At 46.5% G+C, this 19,571-nt stretch overlaps 1 protein-coding gene and 3 non-coding genes across 8 annotated transcripts; all 4 read right to left on the bottom strand.

Moving 5' to 3' along the window:
* Positions 1 to 1,311: 1,311 nt before the first annotated feature.
* Ncl (nucleolin) lies at positions 1,312 to 13,451 on the bottom strand. Of its 5 annotated transcripts, none has more exons than XM_042678999.1 (14): positions 13,272 to 13,451; positions 12,163 to 12,279; positions 10,270 to 10,750; positions 8,426 to 8,623; positions 7,706 to 7,792; positions 7,369 to 7,510; positions 6,847 to 6,971; positions 5,826 to 5,949; positions 4,475 to 4,608; positions 3,520 to 3,643; positions 3,217 to 3,350; positions 2,405 to 2,531; positions 1,844 to 2,061; positions 1,312 to 1,740 (listed from the first exon to the last, which is right to left on the bottom strand). In XM_042678999.1, the coding sequence occupies exons 1-14, from the start codon at positions 13,287 to 13,289 to the stop codon at positions 1,655 to 1,657; spliced, it is 2,115 nt and encodes a 704-aa protein (XP_042534933.1). In that variant the 5' UTR covers positions 13,290 to 13,451; the 3' UTR covers positions 1,312 to 1,654. The 5 variants fall into 5 exon arrangements, with proteins under 5 accessions (XP_042534933.1, XP_042534934.1, XP_042534935.1 ...); XM_042679000.1 differs by having other exon boundaries at positions 10,420 to 10,750; XM_042679001.1 differs by having other exon boundaries at positions 10,423 to 10,750.
* On the bottom strand, positions 2,205 to 2,342 carry LOC122107590. The gene has a single exon (XR_006147376.1). It is a non-coding gene; the product is annotated as a small nucleolar RNA SNORA75 (small nucleolar RNA).
* On the bottom strand, positions 3,011 to 3,090 carry LOC122107594. The gene has a single exon (XR_006147380.1). It is a non-coding gene; the product is annotated as a small nucleolar RNA SNORD20 (small nucleolar RNA).
* On the bottom strand, positions 7,590 to 7,660 carry LOC122107592. Its single transcript, XR_006147378.1, has one exon. It is a non-coding gene; the product is annotated as a small nucleolar RNA SNORD82 (small nucleolar RNA).
* Positions 13,452 to 19,571: the final 6,120 nt, after the last annotated feature.

The raw sequence follows: 19,571 nt of genomic DNA, 5'->3' as shown, positions 1-19,571 counted from the left end.
AAGCCAGTAGTGGTGGTGCTTATGTCTAGCTACTTGTAACTCTTATTTGTAGGGAGGGGGAAAGCTTAGAACCTTCTAAATGACCTCTTACCAGATACCCTTCTGATTTGGTGGGACAGCAACCCGGACTAAGTTGTGGGTCCAAACCTTACAGCCACTCTAGGGAAGATGCATGGTTGTTAATAAAGGGCTGGAAAAGGCCCATTATATTAGTAAGAGTGCTATATTGTGCCTAGCACAGGAAAGACGTGTGTCACACTACTCATAGCCCAGCTATGAAACCCTTGATAAGTTTTCACCAGTACAGGCCACCAATGACTTCCTGCTCTCAGGCTGTCTTATGCCTCTGCTAATTCTCAGCAAAGGATTAATTTCCTTGGTTACTGTCCTCTGCCAGGGTACAGTCAGAAGGGCTGTGGAAGTGGAGTAACAAATAGGACGATACTTTCTCAGCTCTGCAAATCCAACCAGAATAAAACAAAATTAGCCACTTAAATTCTTAAGGTTGCCTTTTACATCTCAACTAAATATCCTACTTTTTATAGACTTGGTATGTATTCGTTAACTAGATTAGACTTTCTGGCTGTTACCTATATATGAATACAAGGCAACCTATCAAACAAATCTACCATAATGTGCCAAAATCCACTGAGTAACTTTTGCAGTTTCTTTCTTCTTGGGCTAGGTAGAGTCACTAGGCCATGACTGTAACTGTTACTGGAACTGACCGATGTCTACCACCATGCCATGCCATCTTTTTGAGTCTTGCATACTTCCTGCCTGGGCTGTCTTGGAACCTTGATCAAAGTAGCTAGTCTGACAGACAAGTAAATGTGCCACTGTACTCAGATAATGGGTGAAAATGTTGTCTCTTTTGTGTATGACCAGGCTAAACTCAAACTATGATTCTCCGAATCTCAGCCTCCCAAGTAGCTAGGGCTGTTCCATGTACACGGCCAGCAGGGTGTGCTTAGTAAACCAAACACCACTGCAGGCCAATATGCATTCCAAAGGCCCATCAGTGTTAGGTTAACCTAACAGCTTTGACCCATTCACATGAATTCTATTTGCTGGTTCCAGAACAGGCACTCTCCATATGCTTCTGAGCCTTGGCCTGTTACAAATAAGCACAGCAGTCTTCCACAAACCTTCCATGTGAGCGAGCACACAGGACGGTAGTGTTCTGTCTCACACACTTGTGCCTGGGACATGAGAGCAGCAAGTCTGGCCTTGCCGCATTCCTCAAGAAGTGTATGCCTGCCACCAGAGTTTAGGACTTTTAATTTGTCCTAAAGTCACTGAAGCAAAAAATCATGATAAAACATTCTTTCTTTTACAACCCCAACACACACAAAAAAAAAACTATTTGTAGGAAAAAAATGGTTTTGTACATGGGATGAAACAATATAAATTCAAAACTTACAGATAAGGGTTAGCTCTATCACTCATCTCTTTAAAAAGTTTATATGAATATCCAGTCAAAACCAACAGGGTATCTCTCTTGAAATGTAATCTCTATGGATTCCAAGTAGACCACAGGCTGCACACTGTCTTGGAATGTCCTCAGAAGGCTCTGTCATTAAACAGGTAACAGAGTAAAAACCTCAGAGTCCTTTCTTTCAAATGGAAGAGGGAAACACAGGAACAGAAGGAACTACTCAAACTTCGTCTTCTTTCCTTGTGGTTTGAAGTCTCCACCTCCTCCTCCTCCTCCCCTGCCTCCTCGGAAGCCTCCCCGGCCTGCAGGAAGAACATGAGGACACGGTGTCAGGTTATCTGACTTGCCCTTCCCCAGTACTGTGACTCAGAACCTGTGTCATGTGGGTTCCATGATCTGTCTTACCTCCAAAACCGCCCCGGCCACCTCGGCCAAATCCGCCTCGGCCTCCTCTGCCTCGTCCTCCAAAGCCTCCTCTGCCTCCACCTCGACCCCCGAAGCCACTTTCACCCTTGGGCTTGGCCCAGTCCAAAGTAACTTTGTTTCCATCAATTTCACAATCTTCCATGGCGTCCATGACCTCCTTGGCGGCTTCTTCACTGTAGAAGTCTACAAAACCAAACCTACAACAAAGGAAATAGCCCATTTTGAAGCAAGTACATTTATGCTGAGCAAACAACAAATCACAAAAAAAGCAGCTTTGTTCGGCTGAGAAAACATCTGCTTTCTGTGGAAAAGTATTAACAGATTCAAGAATTTCATTCTTAAATGTCTCACAGAACAGCCCAATATACCCTCAGTAAAGCCAGAAGGTAACAGAATGTCAGTTCTGTGAACTGTCTCTTCTTCTCGTGCGAATCCATAAACTGTCACCAGCTGACAGAAAGGAGCTCAATGAGAAGACACTCCAGAGCCAAGCTCACCACACACGCACAGCTTCCCAAGAGCACATCTCCCATGCCTCACCCCTTGGAGGACCCCGTTTCCCGGTCAGTTACTATTCTTGCACGAATAGAACCCTCAAATGATTCCTTTAAGGTCTCTTCAGTGGTTTCCTCAGACAGACCTTTGACAAACAGAGTTTTGGATGCATCTGTGAAGGGAAAATACATCTGTATTGGAAATCAAAATTCATGACATTTTGTATAATATCTACTCATCTTTGAGCAGGAAAGATAGTTGACAGGGCGCCAGTGGCTCATGCCTGTAGTAATCCTAGTTACTAAGGAGGCTGAGATCTGAGGATCGCAGTTCAAAGCCAGCCTGGGCAGAAAACCCCATTAAGACTCTCATCTCCAATAAAGCACTAGAAAACCGAAAGTGGCGCTGTCGCTCAAGTGGTAGAGCGCTCACCTTGAGGTGAAGAGCACAGGGATAGCGCCCAGGCAGAGCTCAAGCCTCATGACCGACCAAAAAAAAAAAAAAAAAAGGTAGTTTTGCATCTACCAGCCTCCTGCAGCACCACAAGGACCCCAGCATTAAGAGTATATATACACGACTCATGCCGTTGCAGTCTTGCAATCCTGTTCAGACCAGGTACCACAGTGGAACTGTTGCATTGAGTTGACATAGCTGGATCAGAACTTGACTATCTAGAGGAATTTTCTAGAAATTTCATCATTATCTCTCAGAGAAATCAGTCATCATATCCAGCTGTCATTGACTCAATAGCAATAGGGGAAAAGACATTCCTAGATTTGCAGGATATGTAATCATGGCATGAATAAACCAGCATCAAGGAAAATTCCCAAAGCCCAAATCTTGCCAACTGAACTTACGTCCTCTGGCATTAGGTGATCCCCTGGGTCCTTGCAACTCCAGCCTGATAGCTCTGCCCTCAATTTCCCTTTTATTGCATGAGTTTAAAGCTTCTTTAGCATCTTCAAATGAAGCAAACTCTATGAATGCATACCTGAAGACAAACAGTCAACATTTAGGGACTCTGATGCCAGCAGGAACGCCCGTCCCTCAAGCAGATTCTGAACAGAATCTTCTTGTTTCATGCATCTAAAGCCTTCTAGATTTTCTAGACTTTAAGATTCTTGCCCATAGTAGGTTAATGGTTTAAACAGTCACTTTACCCTTTAGGTTTGCCATTTGGGTTCTGAGGCACTTTGATAAAAGTTGCCTTCTCAAATACTTCCTGAAGAGTTTCTTCTGTTGCACTGTAGGAGAGGTTGCTTAAAACCAGAGTTTTTGATTCACCTGAAAAATTAAAAAAAAATTACATTTGACACCTTGCCGGTGCACAGCCATATTCATATTCATTAAGAATTCAGCATGTGCCAGGTACTGGTGGCTCATACCTAAGGACTGCCTTCAAAGCCAGGCTGGCAGCATAATCTGTGAAGACTTATCTCCAATTAGCCACTACAAAAACTAGAAGTGGAGCTGTGATTCGAAGTGGTAGAGCACTAGCCTTGAGTTTTTGAAAAGCTCAGGACAGTGCCCAAGCCGTGAATTCAAGCCCCATGACTGGCAGAAAACAACCAACTCATTTGGGTACTGGTAGCTTATATACCTGTAATCCTAGGCTACTCAGGAGGCTGTGATCTGAATATCGGGTTCAAAGCCAGTCCATGAGACCTCTCTCCAATTAACCACCTGGAACTCAAAGTGAAGCTGTGGCTCAAAGTTGGACAGCATTAGCCTTGAGGACAAAAGCTCAGATCTCAGTCTCCTGAGTAGGATTATAGCAGCCACTGGTGCCCAGCAACCGCATCGTGTCTAATGATCCCCAACTCTAAAGTACTTGCATTTCCTTTTGTGCCTGTATCAGGGCTTGAACTCAGGGTAGGTTTCATTGTCTTACTTAGCTTCCTTGCAGCAGGTGACCAATCATTCCTCCAGTCTGATACTTTCCTAACTGGAGAGTATGTCTTTCTGCCTAAATCCTAGTAGGTAGTTTTATAGGTATGAGCCACTGGCCACCCAGCCAAGTAATTTATGGTCTAGAGGTACAAATGGCTCACATCCTCAATTATAGAATCCTGTAACAAACCTACAAATTCACATCAGTTTAAATGCTATTCTCACCTTTGAATTCTTGCCTCTGTCCTTTTTCTCCAGTATAATGCAGGGCAATGTTTCGTCCATCGACTTCTGCCCCCTGCTTTTCTTCAAAGGCTTTCTCTGCATCAGCTTCTGTCTTAAATTCAATATAAGCAATTCTGCAACAAGAATGAGACATTGAGCACTCTCAACATGGAAAAGTGAAGACTCTTCTTCCCTCTGAGCATGTTCATACTTTATAACAGGATCAGATTCTAGGAAATACACTGTTAAGGCAACTGTCACAGTGTACCATACCTATCTGTGTAGAATTGGTAACACATCGAAATAACTATACACAACTGTACTCAATTTACACAGATTTACAAATAAAATTTTTGTTTTTAAGAGCTTATCTTTTATTTTCTTCGTCTGTCATGGGGCTTGATTGAACTCTGGGCCTGGGCACTGTCCCTGAGCTCAACTCAAGGCTAGCATTCTACCACTTGAGCCAATGTACCACTTCTGGTTTTCTGAGGGGTTTATTAGAGATAATACACTTTCCTGCCTGGGCTGGCTTTGAACTGTGATCCTCATCTCTCAGCCTCGCATCCTAAGCAGTTAGGATTACAGGCACGAGCCATAGGCGCCCGGCTCCCAGGCTGGCTTTGAACCAGGATCCTCAGATCTCAGCCTCCTGAGTAGCTAGGATCACAGGCATGAGATAACATGCCGGGCAAGTTTATCTTTTAAAATCATTCTATGAATTATTTTGCATTTCTTGTAGACATGAAATGTCAAAGTTACAGAAAAAACTTACTTTGTAAAAGAAGGAAGAATAGCTGAGCCCCGGTAGCTCACTCCTGTAATCCTAGCTATTCAGGAGGCTGTTGTCTGAGGATCATGATTCAAAGCCAGCCCAGGCAGGAAAGTCTGTGAGACTCTTATCTCCAATAAACCACTAGAAACCCCAAAGTGGTGCTGTGGCTCAAGCGGTAGAGCACTCACCTTGAGCTGAAGAGTGCAGGGACAGTGCCCATGACCACCCCCGCCCCCCCGAAAAAAAGGGGAAGAACTGGCATGTTGGCATATCTCAATTCCAGCACTCAGGAGGCTGAGGCAAGAATTCCAAGCCAGTCTGGACAAAACAGTTAAATGTTTTAGTGATAAAAATCACTTTCTCTTATATAAAAAATGAACTTTACAACTTTGGTGGGGGGAGTAGTGGGGAGGGGAGGTGGGGGGAGTATGGGAAGGGGAAAAGGGGAAACAAAGAGGAGGCAACAATGCCTGTTAAGAAATGTACTCGTTATCTTGCTTATGTAATTGTAACTCCTCTGTACGGTATTCTCACAATTTAAAAAAAAAATCAGTTTCTCAACAATCAAAAACATACCCTTTACTTTTCCCATCATGGCTGACTACTCTGATTTCCATGGCATTTTCAAACACTTCTTTCAAATCATCCTGAGTAACGTTGAAGGAGAGATTTTTGGCCAAAAGTGTTCTTGCTGCACGAACTACAGAAGGAAAAAACAAAACCACAAGACATAGTTCCACTGAACTGATAACCTATGACAGAGCCCTATATAACAGTAAAGACAAGCAGTCTCCCATACTGATGTTTGCAGAATGCCATGACCTACTGCAGGTATGTCTATTGTAGTGACAATTTTTACACAGCAATTTTCCACGAACACATAAAGGATATAAACCTTAACACCCTAATAACGTTTAATTGAAGAAAAGCCTTTGTATACTCCAGTACAATAGATACTGCCAAACAGCACTGAGATGATGCTGTGGAGAACACCACACCTGGCCTCGTGGCGAGCTGCAGTTACATTGCTTCATCAAGACACTATATAATACAATTTAATTACCTTTAGTGTCTGTGTAAGATATACATGAAATAGTTAAATTGACCCCATCCTAAGCCTCATTGTGCATATGAAAATAATCCAGCCTGAATCTGAAGCATTGCTAGTCAAACAATCCAGTAGAAATGCACAACTTGTGATTTTTTAAATTAAGACTGTACTTTTGTTTGTCTAACTTGGGAACTTTCCTCATGTTAGAAGGAACAACTCCAGGCTGGGCGCTGGTGGCTCACACCTGTAATCCTAGCTACTCTGGAGGCTGAGATCTGAGGATCGCAGTTCAAAGCCAGGCCGGGCAGGAGAGACCGTGAGATTCCTATCTCCAATAAACCACCAGAAAACCGGAAGTGGCACTGTAGCTCAAGTGGTAGAGCGTTTGCCTTGAGCTGAAGAGCTGAGGGACAGCGCCCAGGTCCAGAGTTCAAGACCCACGACCGACAAAAAAAAGGGAACAAGTCCAGAGCAAAGGGTAAAGGCATTTTCCCCAGAAAGCTAGTTCCCTGGCCTGTCTGTTACATCACACCAGAAGATTCTTACCTTTCTTACTGTCTCTTCCTTTGGGTTTCTCTAGTTTAATTTCATTGCCAAAGACTTTTAAGCCAGTGAGTTCCAATGCTTTTTCTAGGTCTTCAGCAGATTCAAAATCCACATAACCGAATTTCCTTTAAGGTAAAAACAGAAAAGTGAAAGACATTCACCAACACTAATGCAATGGATTAGAAAATGGATCGAGTGACAAAAGCTCCCAATAGCAGTAGCTAAGAAACTGCAAATTTCATATACAGAATGTTAACAGAAATTCACGATAAACATACACATGTAACAATGGAGCACACCAACCTTCATGAGAAAACTTAAGATAGAAACTACTCGTATCTAATATTTTCAGATTCATGAACACCAAATTTCCAAAACTGCTACTTTTTATATTTCAGTTCACAGAAATCTGAAACCTCTAATAATCTAATGATGGCAGAACTCATTTGCATATTCACATTTAAGGCAATCAGATGAACAGGAAAAAGCAGTAGGTGATTTCTGCGTCCCTGTGTAACTCACCTGTTTGTACCAGTTCTGACATCCACAACAGTAAGATCATTTTTAGCAAAAAGTTCACTGATGGCAGCTTTTAGGTCTGGAACAGATTTGTTTGGATTCAGGTTTCCAATAAACAGATTAAAAGGTGTGGTTGGTTCTGAGCCTGTATTTAAAAAAAAAAAGAGCTGTTGTTACTGTATTTTTAACCCTGATAACTTAGAACAATAAAATTCCCACTGACAGCACATCAGCATAATGCAATGTAACATCAGGTTTCAGTATTAAGTCCCTTTTGTCACTCATCATTTGTGCTCTACTTCAGCTCTTCCTGTAATCCCCTTCTGTGATAATTACCTACCTTCCACTTTCTGTTTCTTGGCTTCAGGAACTTCCTTCTGTTTGCTCATTTCCTTCTTTCTTTTGCCAGGTGCTTCTTTAACAGGCTCTGTGCAATGAAAAATCTGTCACTCATGAGCAGCCAGACACTCCTCCCTCTTTAACTCAGAGAAGGGCAAGGTGTCTCATACATGTAGTCTTAGCTACTCTGGGAGACTGAAGAATTAGTTTGAGGCTAGCCAAGTTAAAAAAAAAAAAGATTCTTCTTCAAATATTCACAATAACTTGGGAATAGTGGTGAGCCTAGTCTCATCCCAGAAATAGGACCACACCCATGATTGGCCTGGGTAAAAAGTGAAATCCTGCAGGGAGATGATGGCTCATGCCTATAATCCTAGCTACTCAGGAGTCTGAGATCTGAGGATTGTGGTTCAAAGCCAGCCCGGGCAAGAAAGTCCACAAGACTCTTATCTCCAATAAACCACCAGAAAACGGGAAGTGGCGCTGTGGCTCAAGCAGCAGTGTACTAGCCTTGAGCTGAAGAGCTGAGGGATAGCACCCAAGCCCAGAGTTCAAGCACCACACCGACAAAAAAAAAAAAAAAAGTGAGATCCTAACCCAAAAAATAATGAAAAGCCAAGAGGGCTATAAGGGTATGGCATCAAATGGTGCAGTGCAACATTAGACTATGAATTGACAAGGCCAAATGCCCTGTATCAAAGTAAATTAGAACTGATACTACCTTCTTCCTCTTCTTCCTCATCTTCATCTTCCTCTTCTTCCTCATCATCGTCTTCCTCTTCATCCTCGTCATCATCATCATCTTCATCCTCTTCTTCATCTTCTTCCTTAGCCACACTCTTGGCTTTTACAGGAGCAGCTTTTGCAGGTGCTTTCTTTCCTTTAGCTGGTACAGTATCCATAGCTTCTTCCTCAGAATCTGAAAAGACACCAAGTCAAAAGATCTATAGACAGGGGCTGGGAGGAAGGTGGCTCAGTGGTAGAGCGCTAGTCTTAAGCTGAAGAGCTGAGGGACAGTGCCCAGGCCCAGAGTTCAGGCCCCATGACCGGATTTTTTAAAAAAAAATCTATAGACAAACCTGAAGAAATGGCAACACTGAACTCTTACCATGCTATTTATTACATGTGGTAATAACTTAAGAACTGCTAGACACCAGAGGCCCATACCTGTAATCCTACTTCTCAGAAGGCTGAAACAGACAGAAACTCCAAGATCAGTCCTTTTCCACACTGAGTAAACACATTTAACAGTGACACTCAGAAGACATGTTGAAAATGAAGGGCTGGGAAGGTGGCTCAGTGGTAGAGTGCTTGCCTTGCATGCATGAGGCCCTTGGTTTGATTCCTCAGCACCAGCTTAAGCAAAAAAGCCAGAAGTGGTGATGTGGCCTAAGTGGTACATCACTAGCCTTGAACTGGAGGACAGTGCCCAGGCCGAGAGTTCAGGCTCCACAACCAGTACCACCCCCCCCCAAAAAGAAAATGAACTGTACAACTTGTATATGGAGACCAGAGGGAAAACAGTGAAGGAAGGGTAACACTGACCCACCAAAGAAACTGGACTCTTTCCCTAACTTATGTAACACTCCTGCAGCTTTATAATAACAATTTGCTTTAGTCCTTTCTAAGCACTGCTGGACAGTGATGTACCTTGCCATCACAGTTATGTGAAGAGTCAGTGATTGGTGGATGACAGGTCCAAGTCAGCCAAAGAGCAAAGTCTAAGATTCCATCCCTCTCAATACAAGTTAGATATGTTTGACACACTGTCAACCCAGTTTAAAACAGTTACGTGCCAATATAGTCATGTGCCTAGGCAAAGCAAGACCCTATCTCAAAAATAACCAAGTCACACAAGGGCAGCATATGGCCCTGTATTAAAATCCCACGATTGCCAAATAAAAGGATGCTTTGCTTGCCACTGGGTCTCCCTTATGTACATAGGTATATTCTGCTTTGCTTAGAATAAAAGCTGAGAAAATATCGTAAAGGATTATAATTTTAACACAGGTGTCTGATGGCACGTCCAATTGTTACCTCAAAATCTCCATTGAAATTACCCTTCATGAGCTGGATGCAGGTGGCTCAGGCCTGTAATCCTAGCTTCTCAGGTGACTGAGTAGGCAGGAAACTCCATGAGACTCATCTCCAATTAACCATCAAATATCTATTTTTTTAATTATTTTTTTCAAACCCGTGTGTCAAGGGCTGACTTTCAATAGATCGCAGCGAGGGAGCTGCTCTGCTACGTAGAAACCTCGACCCAGAAGCTGGTCGTCTATGAATGGTTAACCACCAAATATCTAAAAGTGGAGCTGTAGCTCACATGCTAGAAGGCTAGATTTGAGCTCCCACCCCCAAAAAAGCTCAGAGACCTGGTGCTCAGGTCTTCGAACCCCAGGACCTGAGGGGGGAAAAAGATATAGTCCTATATGGAAGTGGGTGTGGCTTATGTGATAGAATGCAAGGGGGAGTGAAAGCTGACAGCAAGATAAAGCACTGTTTTAAAGCCTCAGTACTACATTCCCTAGAAACAGAAGCTCAAGAACTTGCAAGAGAACTCACCATCCTCCTCCTCCTCCTCTTCATCCTCCTCCTCTTCATCCTCCTCATCCTCTGAGGCAGCAGCAGCAGCTGTTTTCATCACTACTGGCTCAACTTCATCCTCTTCTTCATCCTCCTCCTCTTCCTCATCACTGTCGTCCTCTTCCTCATCATCCTCCTCTTCCTCATCATCTTCCTCCTCCTCTTCACTGTCTTCCTTTTTGGCGTTTTTACCATTTTTTGCTCCCTTGGCAGGAGTGACAGCACCCTTTTTACCAGGAGTTGCTACCACTACTTTCCCCTGTGTGGCTCCCTTCTTGCCAGACACTGCAACTGCTTTCGCTGGTGTAGCGGTCTTCTTGGCTGGGGTGGCTGCCGCCTTTTTGCCTGGAGTAACAGCTACTTTCTTGGCAGGTGTGGCCACTGCAGCCTTTTTTGTTTGGGCAACAACCTTCTTTGCTGGAGGTGTAGCCTTCTTGCCTTTCTTCTGCGGAATGACAACCTTGAGGATAAACATAAAATACAAGTATTTTTGGTCTCTTCTAGTGTGCTTGCCTAGCATGCATGAAGCCCTGAGTTCAAGCCCCAGGACTGGCCAACCAAAAAGAAAAAAAGAACATGATCCTCTAAGACCATGTGTGTCAAGACACACCAGGCAGGTGTCAAAATACATTGCATCTATGGATGGGGGGGAGACACTAAAATCTAGAATCTGTGTATGTCCTTGATGTCTCTGGCAAAAACCCCTTTTAAAAATCCTTCTGAGCCATACCTCTGAATTCCACCACCTCATACTTTTAAACCTCAGCTTAACATATGAAAATGATGTCAATAGTACATGTTACTTCAGAGACTACAAATCCAGACTATTCAATACCTTGCAAATTAAAACTTTCTCAGTGAGATTCATAACTGAGATACAGTTATGCTGGAGGTGTCCCTAAAAATTAATTCAAGGAAAAAAAGCACTGGTTGCTCACACCTGTAATCCTAGCTACTCCGGAGACTCATATCTAAGGATTGGGGTTCAAAGCCAGATAGAGAGGGAATTCCATGAGTCTCTTATCCTCAATTACCAGCAAAATGCCAGTAGTGGAACTGTAGCTCATGTGACAGAGCACCAGCTCAAGTACACCAAAAAGTGTGGAGATGTGGCTTAGGTGATACAGTGCTTTCCTAGAAGTATAAACATTGGGCATATGTCAGTACTGCTCAAAGAACAAATTCTTAAGAATTAAAAATCAATGAGTGAGCTGATTTAGCCTACATTGTTCTAGCAAACAGGAAGCGAAGCTCAAACCAAGTACTGTGAAATAATTAAAACAAACAGCAGGCTGAAGAATCTTTTGCAAAATTATTAACCTAATAAACACTATCACTTACCTAATATACTAAGTCCTGCTCAATGCTTATTTTGGCCATTCATGGTGGCACACTCCTGTAGTTCTAACATTCAGAAGGTTGACGCAGAAGTTCTAGTTTAGTGTGAGCTATAGAGCAAGACTATGTCTCAAAAAACAAAACCAAATAAGGCTTTTTGTCAACCCACAAGATCGTTTGATCAGTGTTACTAAGATTGTATTTAAAGGTAGCTCAGTACAGTACTTGCCTAATATGTACAAGGCCCTGGGTTAATCCCCACCACCAGAAAACTTAATGACATGTGAAAACTGGCATGGTGTAATCAGTTACTAGAAAGTATCACACCAACCTTCACGGCACATAAAAGGAGAAACTGCTCCCAGATCTTATGTCTCCCATATACCAACCCAAATGCTATCAATATGTCAAGTGTCACTCAACTTTTTCAGTAAGTCTAATGCCAGAACAATTTTTTTGGTAAGTTTGCAGAAAAGACCACCTGTTTTCATCAATTGGGTTCTAATAATTCTGCAGTAAGTGGAACAAAATTACCTCTTCTCCACTGCTTTCATCTTCTTCATCTTCTGACATTTCTTCATCTTCACTATCTTCTTCTACCTCCTTCGGGGGAGGAGCCATTTTCTTGGGGTCACCTTGATTTTTACCGGCCTGGAAATGGACATGTAGAACATCACACCTCCACTCACCATTTCAGGCCTCCACATTTTGTGCTATCATCTCCATAGTAAAATGCAAATCACCTCTTTTTATTAGAATCCACCTTCCGCGGCTAAATAACATTATAAATTACAACTCCTGTGGCCAGTGCGCATATTCTTGTCAAGATTCTGCAAAACAAACCCACCACCAGCTTTGCTTTATTGGCACCTTGAAGAGACGATGTCTCTTCTCTTTACCTTGACTAAAGACACTGGCTTTAGTAATCAACTAGTTGCGGTGCTTCAGCTCGTTCTGTACTCTTGCCCGGACTACCTTCGTGGCAACTTTTAAAAAAATACGCTCCTTCCATAGACTAGAATCGTCTCAAACTTTTTCCTCCGGCAGGCGAGCCGCCCCGCCTCCCGAGAGCCGCGAGGGGGCCACGTGGGGTTACCAGGTAAGCCACCATGTGCCCGCAGCGCAGCACTGCCAGGCCCGCCACGTGCAGGTCCTTCCCGCCGAGCTGGAGCGGTGGCGGAGGCCGCGCAGCCGCCCTCGGGGCCGCCTCACTCTTCCCCTGCCCACACAACCGGCCTCTCGGCGACTTGCGACCCGCGCGGCGCGGCCCACGTGGCTGGCCGCGCGCGCGACCACGTGCGCCAGGAGGCGGCGCCCGGCTCACGCCGGTCGCAGGAGTTTGGCCTCATCACCGCGCCCCGAGGCCCGGCGCCCGCTTCCCCGCGCTCCGCACGGAAACCGCCTCTGTTCGCCTTCACTAAACACCCGCCCCGCCACCCTCCGCACAAGCCTCAGCCCTTCACCTCGCCTTCAAGTAAACCAAAAGCCGCGAGACCTCCCGCTAATCGCGCGAGACTTCCTGCAGCATGGCGCCCTCGGAACGCGCCCGGGACTGCGCGCAGGCCCTCCTCCCGCGGCACCGCGCGCGCGCCTTCCTCAGAGACTAGGCCTCGACGTTCGTGCTCGCGCTCAAGGCCTCTTACCTTTGCAAGCTTCACCATGATGGCGGGTTACGACCGCGGAGGGTGTGGGGACGAGTAGTGCAGATGAGGCAAGGGGGATCCGAGAGACGTTGATGGCCGCCACGGATAATGGAGATGCCGGAGCGCGAACGACTGACTGCCAGCTACCGCTCGCGTCTGAGGCGAAAGACTGAGCCTGCCCAGTAATCGCCTCTGGAAAGGCGACGACGGCGCCCTCGTGACTCCTCCTCGACCAATCAAAGCTCGCGTCTGTTCCTTGAGCCAATCGCAAGCCTCTAACCCGCGACCGAGCGGGGCGGGCTGGGGCGACGGGGAGGGGGAGGAGCCAGGCGGTGGCGCCCTGGGGGCGGGACTAGCTTTGTGCGAAGCCGGCGCTGACTGGCTCGTGGGCGCGCCGGTCTCGGAGCGTTCCTGCGCTGCGTGTTCTCCTGGCGCCTGCGCCGTGGAGCGGTCGAGTTTGGCGCCGGCTGGGTGCAGTGCGCGGGGGCGTCGGGGCGGCGCGATCTATCTCCAGTCCCCGACTGCCGCATGGTGGTGTAGACCCAATAGCCTTGGAGTTTCCCGGACGCTCTACGGCGGCCTCCTGGAGGCCCTCGGAGTGCCGGAAAGGGAGACCGCAGTGTGCACGTTGGCCCTTGCGGAGGCCCTGCGGGCGTGTCGGGGGCGAGGAACCCACCCCCACCCCCACCCCGCCGCGGGTGACTCCTCTCGGGCCGCGTGCCCGAAGCTCTCCCCTGAAAGCCCTGAATAAAGGCAGGCGATCACCCTTGTGAGCAGTGCACCGCAAACCCGTTGAGCTCAGGTGGCCTCACGGAGTAGGTATTATTCCTGGCGGGTCGCAGGCTTGGCGGGGTAACTTGGGGGTGCCAGGGTGATCGCGTGATGGGGAGAAGTACTTGGCGGTCTGGCCGCTCACAAGTTTCCTCCTAGGTGCGTGGGACTCACCAGTCCGTTAAGAAGCGGTGGCTCCAAAGCCTTTAGATCAAGGGAGTAAAGGAAGCCAGGGGCCCGTGGCTCACACCTGTAATCCTAGCTCCTCCAGAGGCAGAGATATGAGGATCTTGGTTCAAAGCCAGCCTGGGCAGAAAACTATTGTGAGTTCCAGCCCCCAATACTGGCACACACACACACAGAGAGCAACAAAGCCAAAGGAAAGGCCCCCTTCAATATCGGGGGAAACACAGTGTTGACTCGGTAGGCAGTAAACAAAGGAAAGAGCTTTCAGCAAAGATGGGGGTCAGCGTTGAGGTGGACGTTCCTAGCAAGGGCCACATGCCAGAGTCCCTGCGTGAGTGGAAACTGTAAAATTAGTAATCCTAGCTACTCAGAAAACTGGCTTAAAGGATCTCAGTTCAGAGCCAGCCCAGGCAGTAAAATGCCAGGCTGGACGTATGGTTCAAGTTGTAAAGCACCACCCCTAATGAAAAAGCTAAGTGAGAGTGCAAGGTTCTAAATTCAAGCCTTGGTACCTGTTAGGTTTTTAGAAAGAGGTAGCCGAGTAAGAACAGCAGAACCTTACAGTACCCACAGGGGCTGGTGGCTCCTGCCTATAATCCTAGCTGAGATCTGAGAATCAGAGTTCAAAGCCAGCCTGGGCAGGAAAGTCTGTGAGTCTCATTGCCAATTAACCACCAGAAAACCAGAAGTGGCTCTGTGGCTTTAAGTGGTAGAGCGTGAGCCTTGAGCAAAAGAGCTCAGGGACAGTGCCCAGGCCCCATGTTCAAGGCCCATGACTGACCAAAAAAAAAAACAATCCCCACTGGCCTATGAGTGGGAAGACATAAAATGTTAGCTCATGCTTTGTGAACTTGGGTTTCAGTGATTTTCCTCTATTAAATGATGGCAATAATCGAATGGCCATGCCTAGATCCTAAGACAAAGACAGATCAGTTCCGCATCTTCTAAGGTGCTAACTCCTAAGAATTAGAAAAGGAATGGGTTGCTTAAAAGCCCAGAACCTGGGGCTGGGAAGGTGGCTCAGTGGTAGAGCGCTTGCCTTGCATGCCTGAGGCCCTGGGTTTGATTCCCCAGCACCACATAAGCAAAAAGAAAAAAGCCAGAAGTGGCGCTATGGCTCAAGTGGTAGAGCCCTAGCCTTGAGCTGAAGAGCTGAGGGACAGCGCCCAGGCCCAGAGTTCAGGCCCCACGACCGGACCCAAAAAATAAATAAATAAAAGCCCAGAACCTTATGGAAGGCCATCCAGTCGGATTGTCCAGCCGCCAGGGTCTGAGCACTGGGCCAGACTCAGCCAGCATCCAGGAAAGGAAGCTCCAGGTGTAGCTGAGCAAAGGCAGCGGTGCGTTCCCCAGTTGGCCTTGTCAGGGCTTCACCACCTCAGCCAGGCTCTAGCCATTTTCATTCAACCACATCTATTCTCATCCACCTGTTTTCCCTACCTCCTCCCACGAATACCCTCCACGCACACACTCCAGCTCCTGTGGTACTTTCCTGTCTTTTTTTTTTTTTTAAGTATATACTAATTTTACCAAGGGAGTTAAGTGTGGTATTTCAGATATGCATATATTATAGTTTGGGCAGAATAACCTCCTCTCTATTGCTCTTTCCTCATCCTGTCCCCCTATTAGTCAACAGTTTTCGGATTCCTTATGCCATCTTCACATAAGGCCACTTTGCAGGGTCTAATTAATGTAGCCCAGAAAGCTTTGAACTCACAATGTCACTGGGTAACCCCTCATTGGCTGGCCTTAAATGCACCTTTCTATGTCAAGCTCAGGAGTTCTGGATTACTGGAATGCACTATCATGGTCAGCTCCAACATCCGCTTCTTGTTGCTACCCCAAAGGACACTTTGTAGATCTTATCACTGTTCCCTTCTGTGTGTGGCCTCTCTTAGCCTCCCCCTCCCTCCTCCTGGCCTGACTTCTTCCTTTCTCCTCCCTCAATGTTCTCACCCTGGGTTACCCCTTTCTACCTGTGTATACCATCTGGATATACCCCCACCTGTTGCTCCTCCCCTGAGGGGCAGCTGCAACTCCTTTGCAGTGGCTTCTCTGCCATCTGATGGCACCCAAATCATAGCCTCCTGTAGCCCCTTTCTTCCTGTCTAACCCAGAGGCCTGTAAAAGCTCTTCTTCCTCATTCAGAGTATCTTAGCTTGAACCTTCCTCCACCCTTGAACTGGGCCTTTTGGGCTCCAATAACACACTGCTATCAGCTTTCTTGGATGAAAGCCCGGAGATGGACTTAGTCCATTCAGACTGTTATGACAAAGTACCTTAAAGTGGGTACAACAGAAATTTATTGCACACAGTTCTGGGGCCTAGAAAATCCAAGGTCACGGTATATGTGAGGGCCAGTCCTTAGAGAGGATGCTTCACCCAATGGGAGAAGCCAACTGCTTGCCTCAGGCCTCTTCTGCAAGGGCCCTGGTCTCCTAATGGCCTCACCCCTTAGCACTGTTGATAGGGGTTCATGTTTCAGCACATGAATTGTGGGGGGCACTAACATTCGGACCACATCACTCACTAGTCTGTGTTCTCCATTCCCACAGTCAGGTTTCCTCAGGTCCAAATATCTTTGGAGTAAGACCTCTACTTTTCTACTGCTTCTCTTTTACTTCAAGCCTTCACCCTTACCTGCCTAGGTTCATGAAGCAATTCTGCCGCTAGTCTAATCTACTCTGCCATAGCCATATTCTTCTAGTTTAGGGATTCAGTGGCAGGATAGAGCTGGGCACTGGTGGTTATCCCTGCAATCCTAGCCACTCAGGAGGCTGATCATGGTTCAAAGCCATCCTGGGCAGGAAAGTCTGTGAGACTCTTATCTCCAATTAACCATCAAAAAGACAGAAGTAGGGGCTGGGAAGGTGACTCAGTGGTAGAGCGCTTGCCTTGCATGTATGAGGCCCTGGGTTTGATTCCCCAGCACCACATAAGCAAAAAGAAAAAAGTCGGAAGTGGCACTGTGGCTCAAGTGGTAGAGCGCTAGCCTTGAGCTGAAGAGCTGAGGGACAGCGCCCAGGCCCAGAGTTCAGGCCCACGACCGGACCCAAAAAAAAAGAAGTAAAGCTCAAATGACAGAGCACTAGCCTTGAGCACAAAAGTTCAAGGGCAGCACCAGTCCCCGAGTTCAAATCCCAGGACTGGCACTCTCGCGCACACGCACACACAGAAAGGATAGACGGTCTTAGCTCAGGAGTAAGAATCCTTCCCTACAGAGGGGGGAGGCAAGCTGGGCACCGGTGGCTCACGCCTGTAATCCTAGCTACTCAGGAGGCTGAGATCTGAGGATCATGGTTCAAAGCCAGCCTGGGCAGGAAAGTCTGTGAGACTCTTATCTCCAATAAACCATTAGAAAACCGGAAGTGGTACTGTGGCTCAAGTGGTAGAGCGCTAGCCTTAAGCTGAAAGAGCGCAGGGACAGTGCCCAAGCCCAGAGTTCAAGCCCCACGACCAACCAAAAACAAAAAAAACAGGGGAGGCAGGCAAGGTGCTTGATACAGCAAAAGACATCAAAAGCTCAGTCATTAAAATAATACTTAAGGGGCTGGGAAGGTGGCTCAGTGATAGAGCTCTTGCCTTGCATACCTGAGGCCCTGGGTTCGATTCCTCAGCACCACATAAGCAAAAAAGAAAAAAAGCCGGAAGTGGCGCTGTGGCTCTAGTGGTAGAGCTCTAGCCTTGAGCTGAAGAGCTGAGGGACAGCGCCCAGGCCCAGAGTTCAGGCCCCACGACCGGACCAAAAAAAAAAAAGACTGCTGTTCTACCAATTTGAACCATGATCCTCAGATCTCAGCCTTCTGAGTAGCTAGAATTACAAGGCAAGCTGGTGCCCAGCTTAGTATGGAATTTTTTTTTGTTGGTCGTGGACTTGAACTCTGAGCCTGGGCACTGTCCCTCAGCTCTTCAGCTCAAGGCTAGTGCTCTACCACTTGAGCCACAGCACCACTTCCAGCTTTTTTGTGTATTGGTGCTGAGGAATCAAACCCAGGGCCTCAGCATATGAGTCAAGCACTCTACCACTGAGCCACCTTCCCAGCCCTAGTATGGAATTATTATTGCTCTGTATATCCTATGCCATAGTATTCAGTCTTTTTTTTTTGGGGGGGGGGGGGGGTTGTTAGTCCTGAGGCTTGAACTAAGGGCCTGGGCACTGTATCTGAGCTCTGAGCTTATTTTGCTCACGGCTAGTGCTCTACCACTTTGATCCACAGCACTACTTCCCATTTTTTCTGTTTATGTGGTACTGAGGAATCGAACCCAGAGCTTCACGCATGCTAGGCAAGCACTCTACCCCTAAGCCACCTTCCCAGCCCATAGTATTCAGTCTTTGTAATTGTAAAATTCATGAGGTATTTTTGTTTGTGCCAGTACAGGGGCTTGAACCCAGAACCGGGGTGCTTTTTTGTTCCAGGCTGGCACCCAAATCTTAAGAGTTTCTTTGGGGCTTGAGTTGAAAACTGCCCATTTGTTTCCTTTGGCTTGTGGAGCCAGGGTATCTCAGAACTATCTCCAGACAGCCAGGCCTCGGGGCAGAGCTGTTTGCTAGATTTTAATCCCAACTGTCCTTCCTCTTTGTCAAGGAATTAGGCTCACATTCTAAGTATAATTGATTACCAAGGCTAGAAAGGGGCCTATTAGAGTTTTTTCCATCACAGCTGTCTGGGAGCAGAGTTGGGTATTACTACTTCCATTGATAAGGATTTTTGCTACTGGACACAAGCAGCACAGATAATAGTAACAATTATAGTCAAAAATCAAATAATTTCAGGAAATATGAGTACCAAAAATATCAATATTCAAGGGCAGAAGCACCTCAGTTTGGTAGAAAAAACTTTTTCTCACACCATGAAAACAGATTTTTTTTTTGTCAGTCGTGGGGCCTGAACTCTGGGCCTGGGCACTGTCCCTCAGCTCTTCAGCTTAAGGCTAGCACTCTACCACTAGAGCCACAGTGCTACTTATGGCTTTTTCTTCTTATGTGATGCTGAGGAATTGATTGAAGCCAGGGCCTCATACATGCAAGGCAAGCACTCTACCACTGAGCCACCTTCCCAGCCCCCATGATGACAGATTTTATATATTAAAATGAGGTTATTTCTTGGTGGTTAATTGGAGATAAGAGTCTCAAGGACTTTCCTGCCTGGGCTGGCTTTGAACCATGATCCTTAGATCTCAGCCTGAACCCAGATAGAAGCCCTGCCTTTGGAAGTCTTTAGTCCTAGGTCCTATCTGGGGGTTTTCATTAGGATGTTGTTCAAATTAAGTGATGAATGGGATTTATTAGCTCAAAGCAGTGCAAAGTCCAGCCCTTCAGGCCTGGCTTGATCCAGCAGCTCA

Source organism: Dipodomys spectabilis, unplaced genomic scaffold (genome assembly GCF_019054845.1).
Source record: "Dipodomys spectabilis isolate Male_0828 unplaced genomic scaffold, ASM1905484v1 ptg000051l, whole genome shotgun sequence".
NCBI lineage: Eukaryota > Metazoa > Chordata > Mammalia > Rodentia > Heteromyidae > Dipodomys > Dipodomys spectabilis.
Note: the sequence above shows the minus strand (reverse complement) of the source record. Positions and strands in the feature narration are given on the sequence as shown.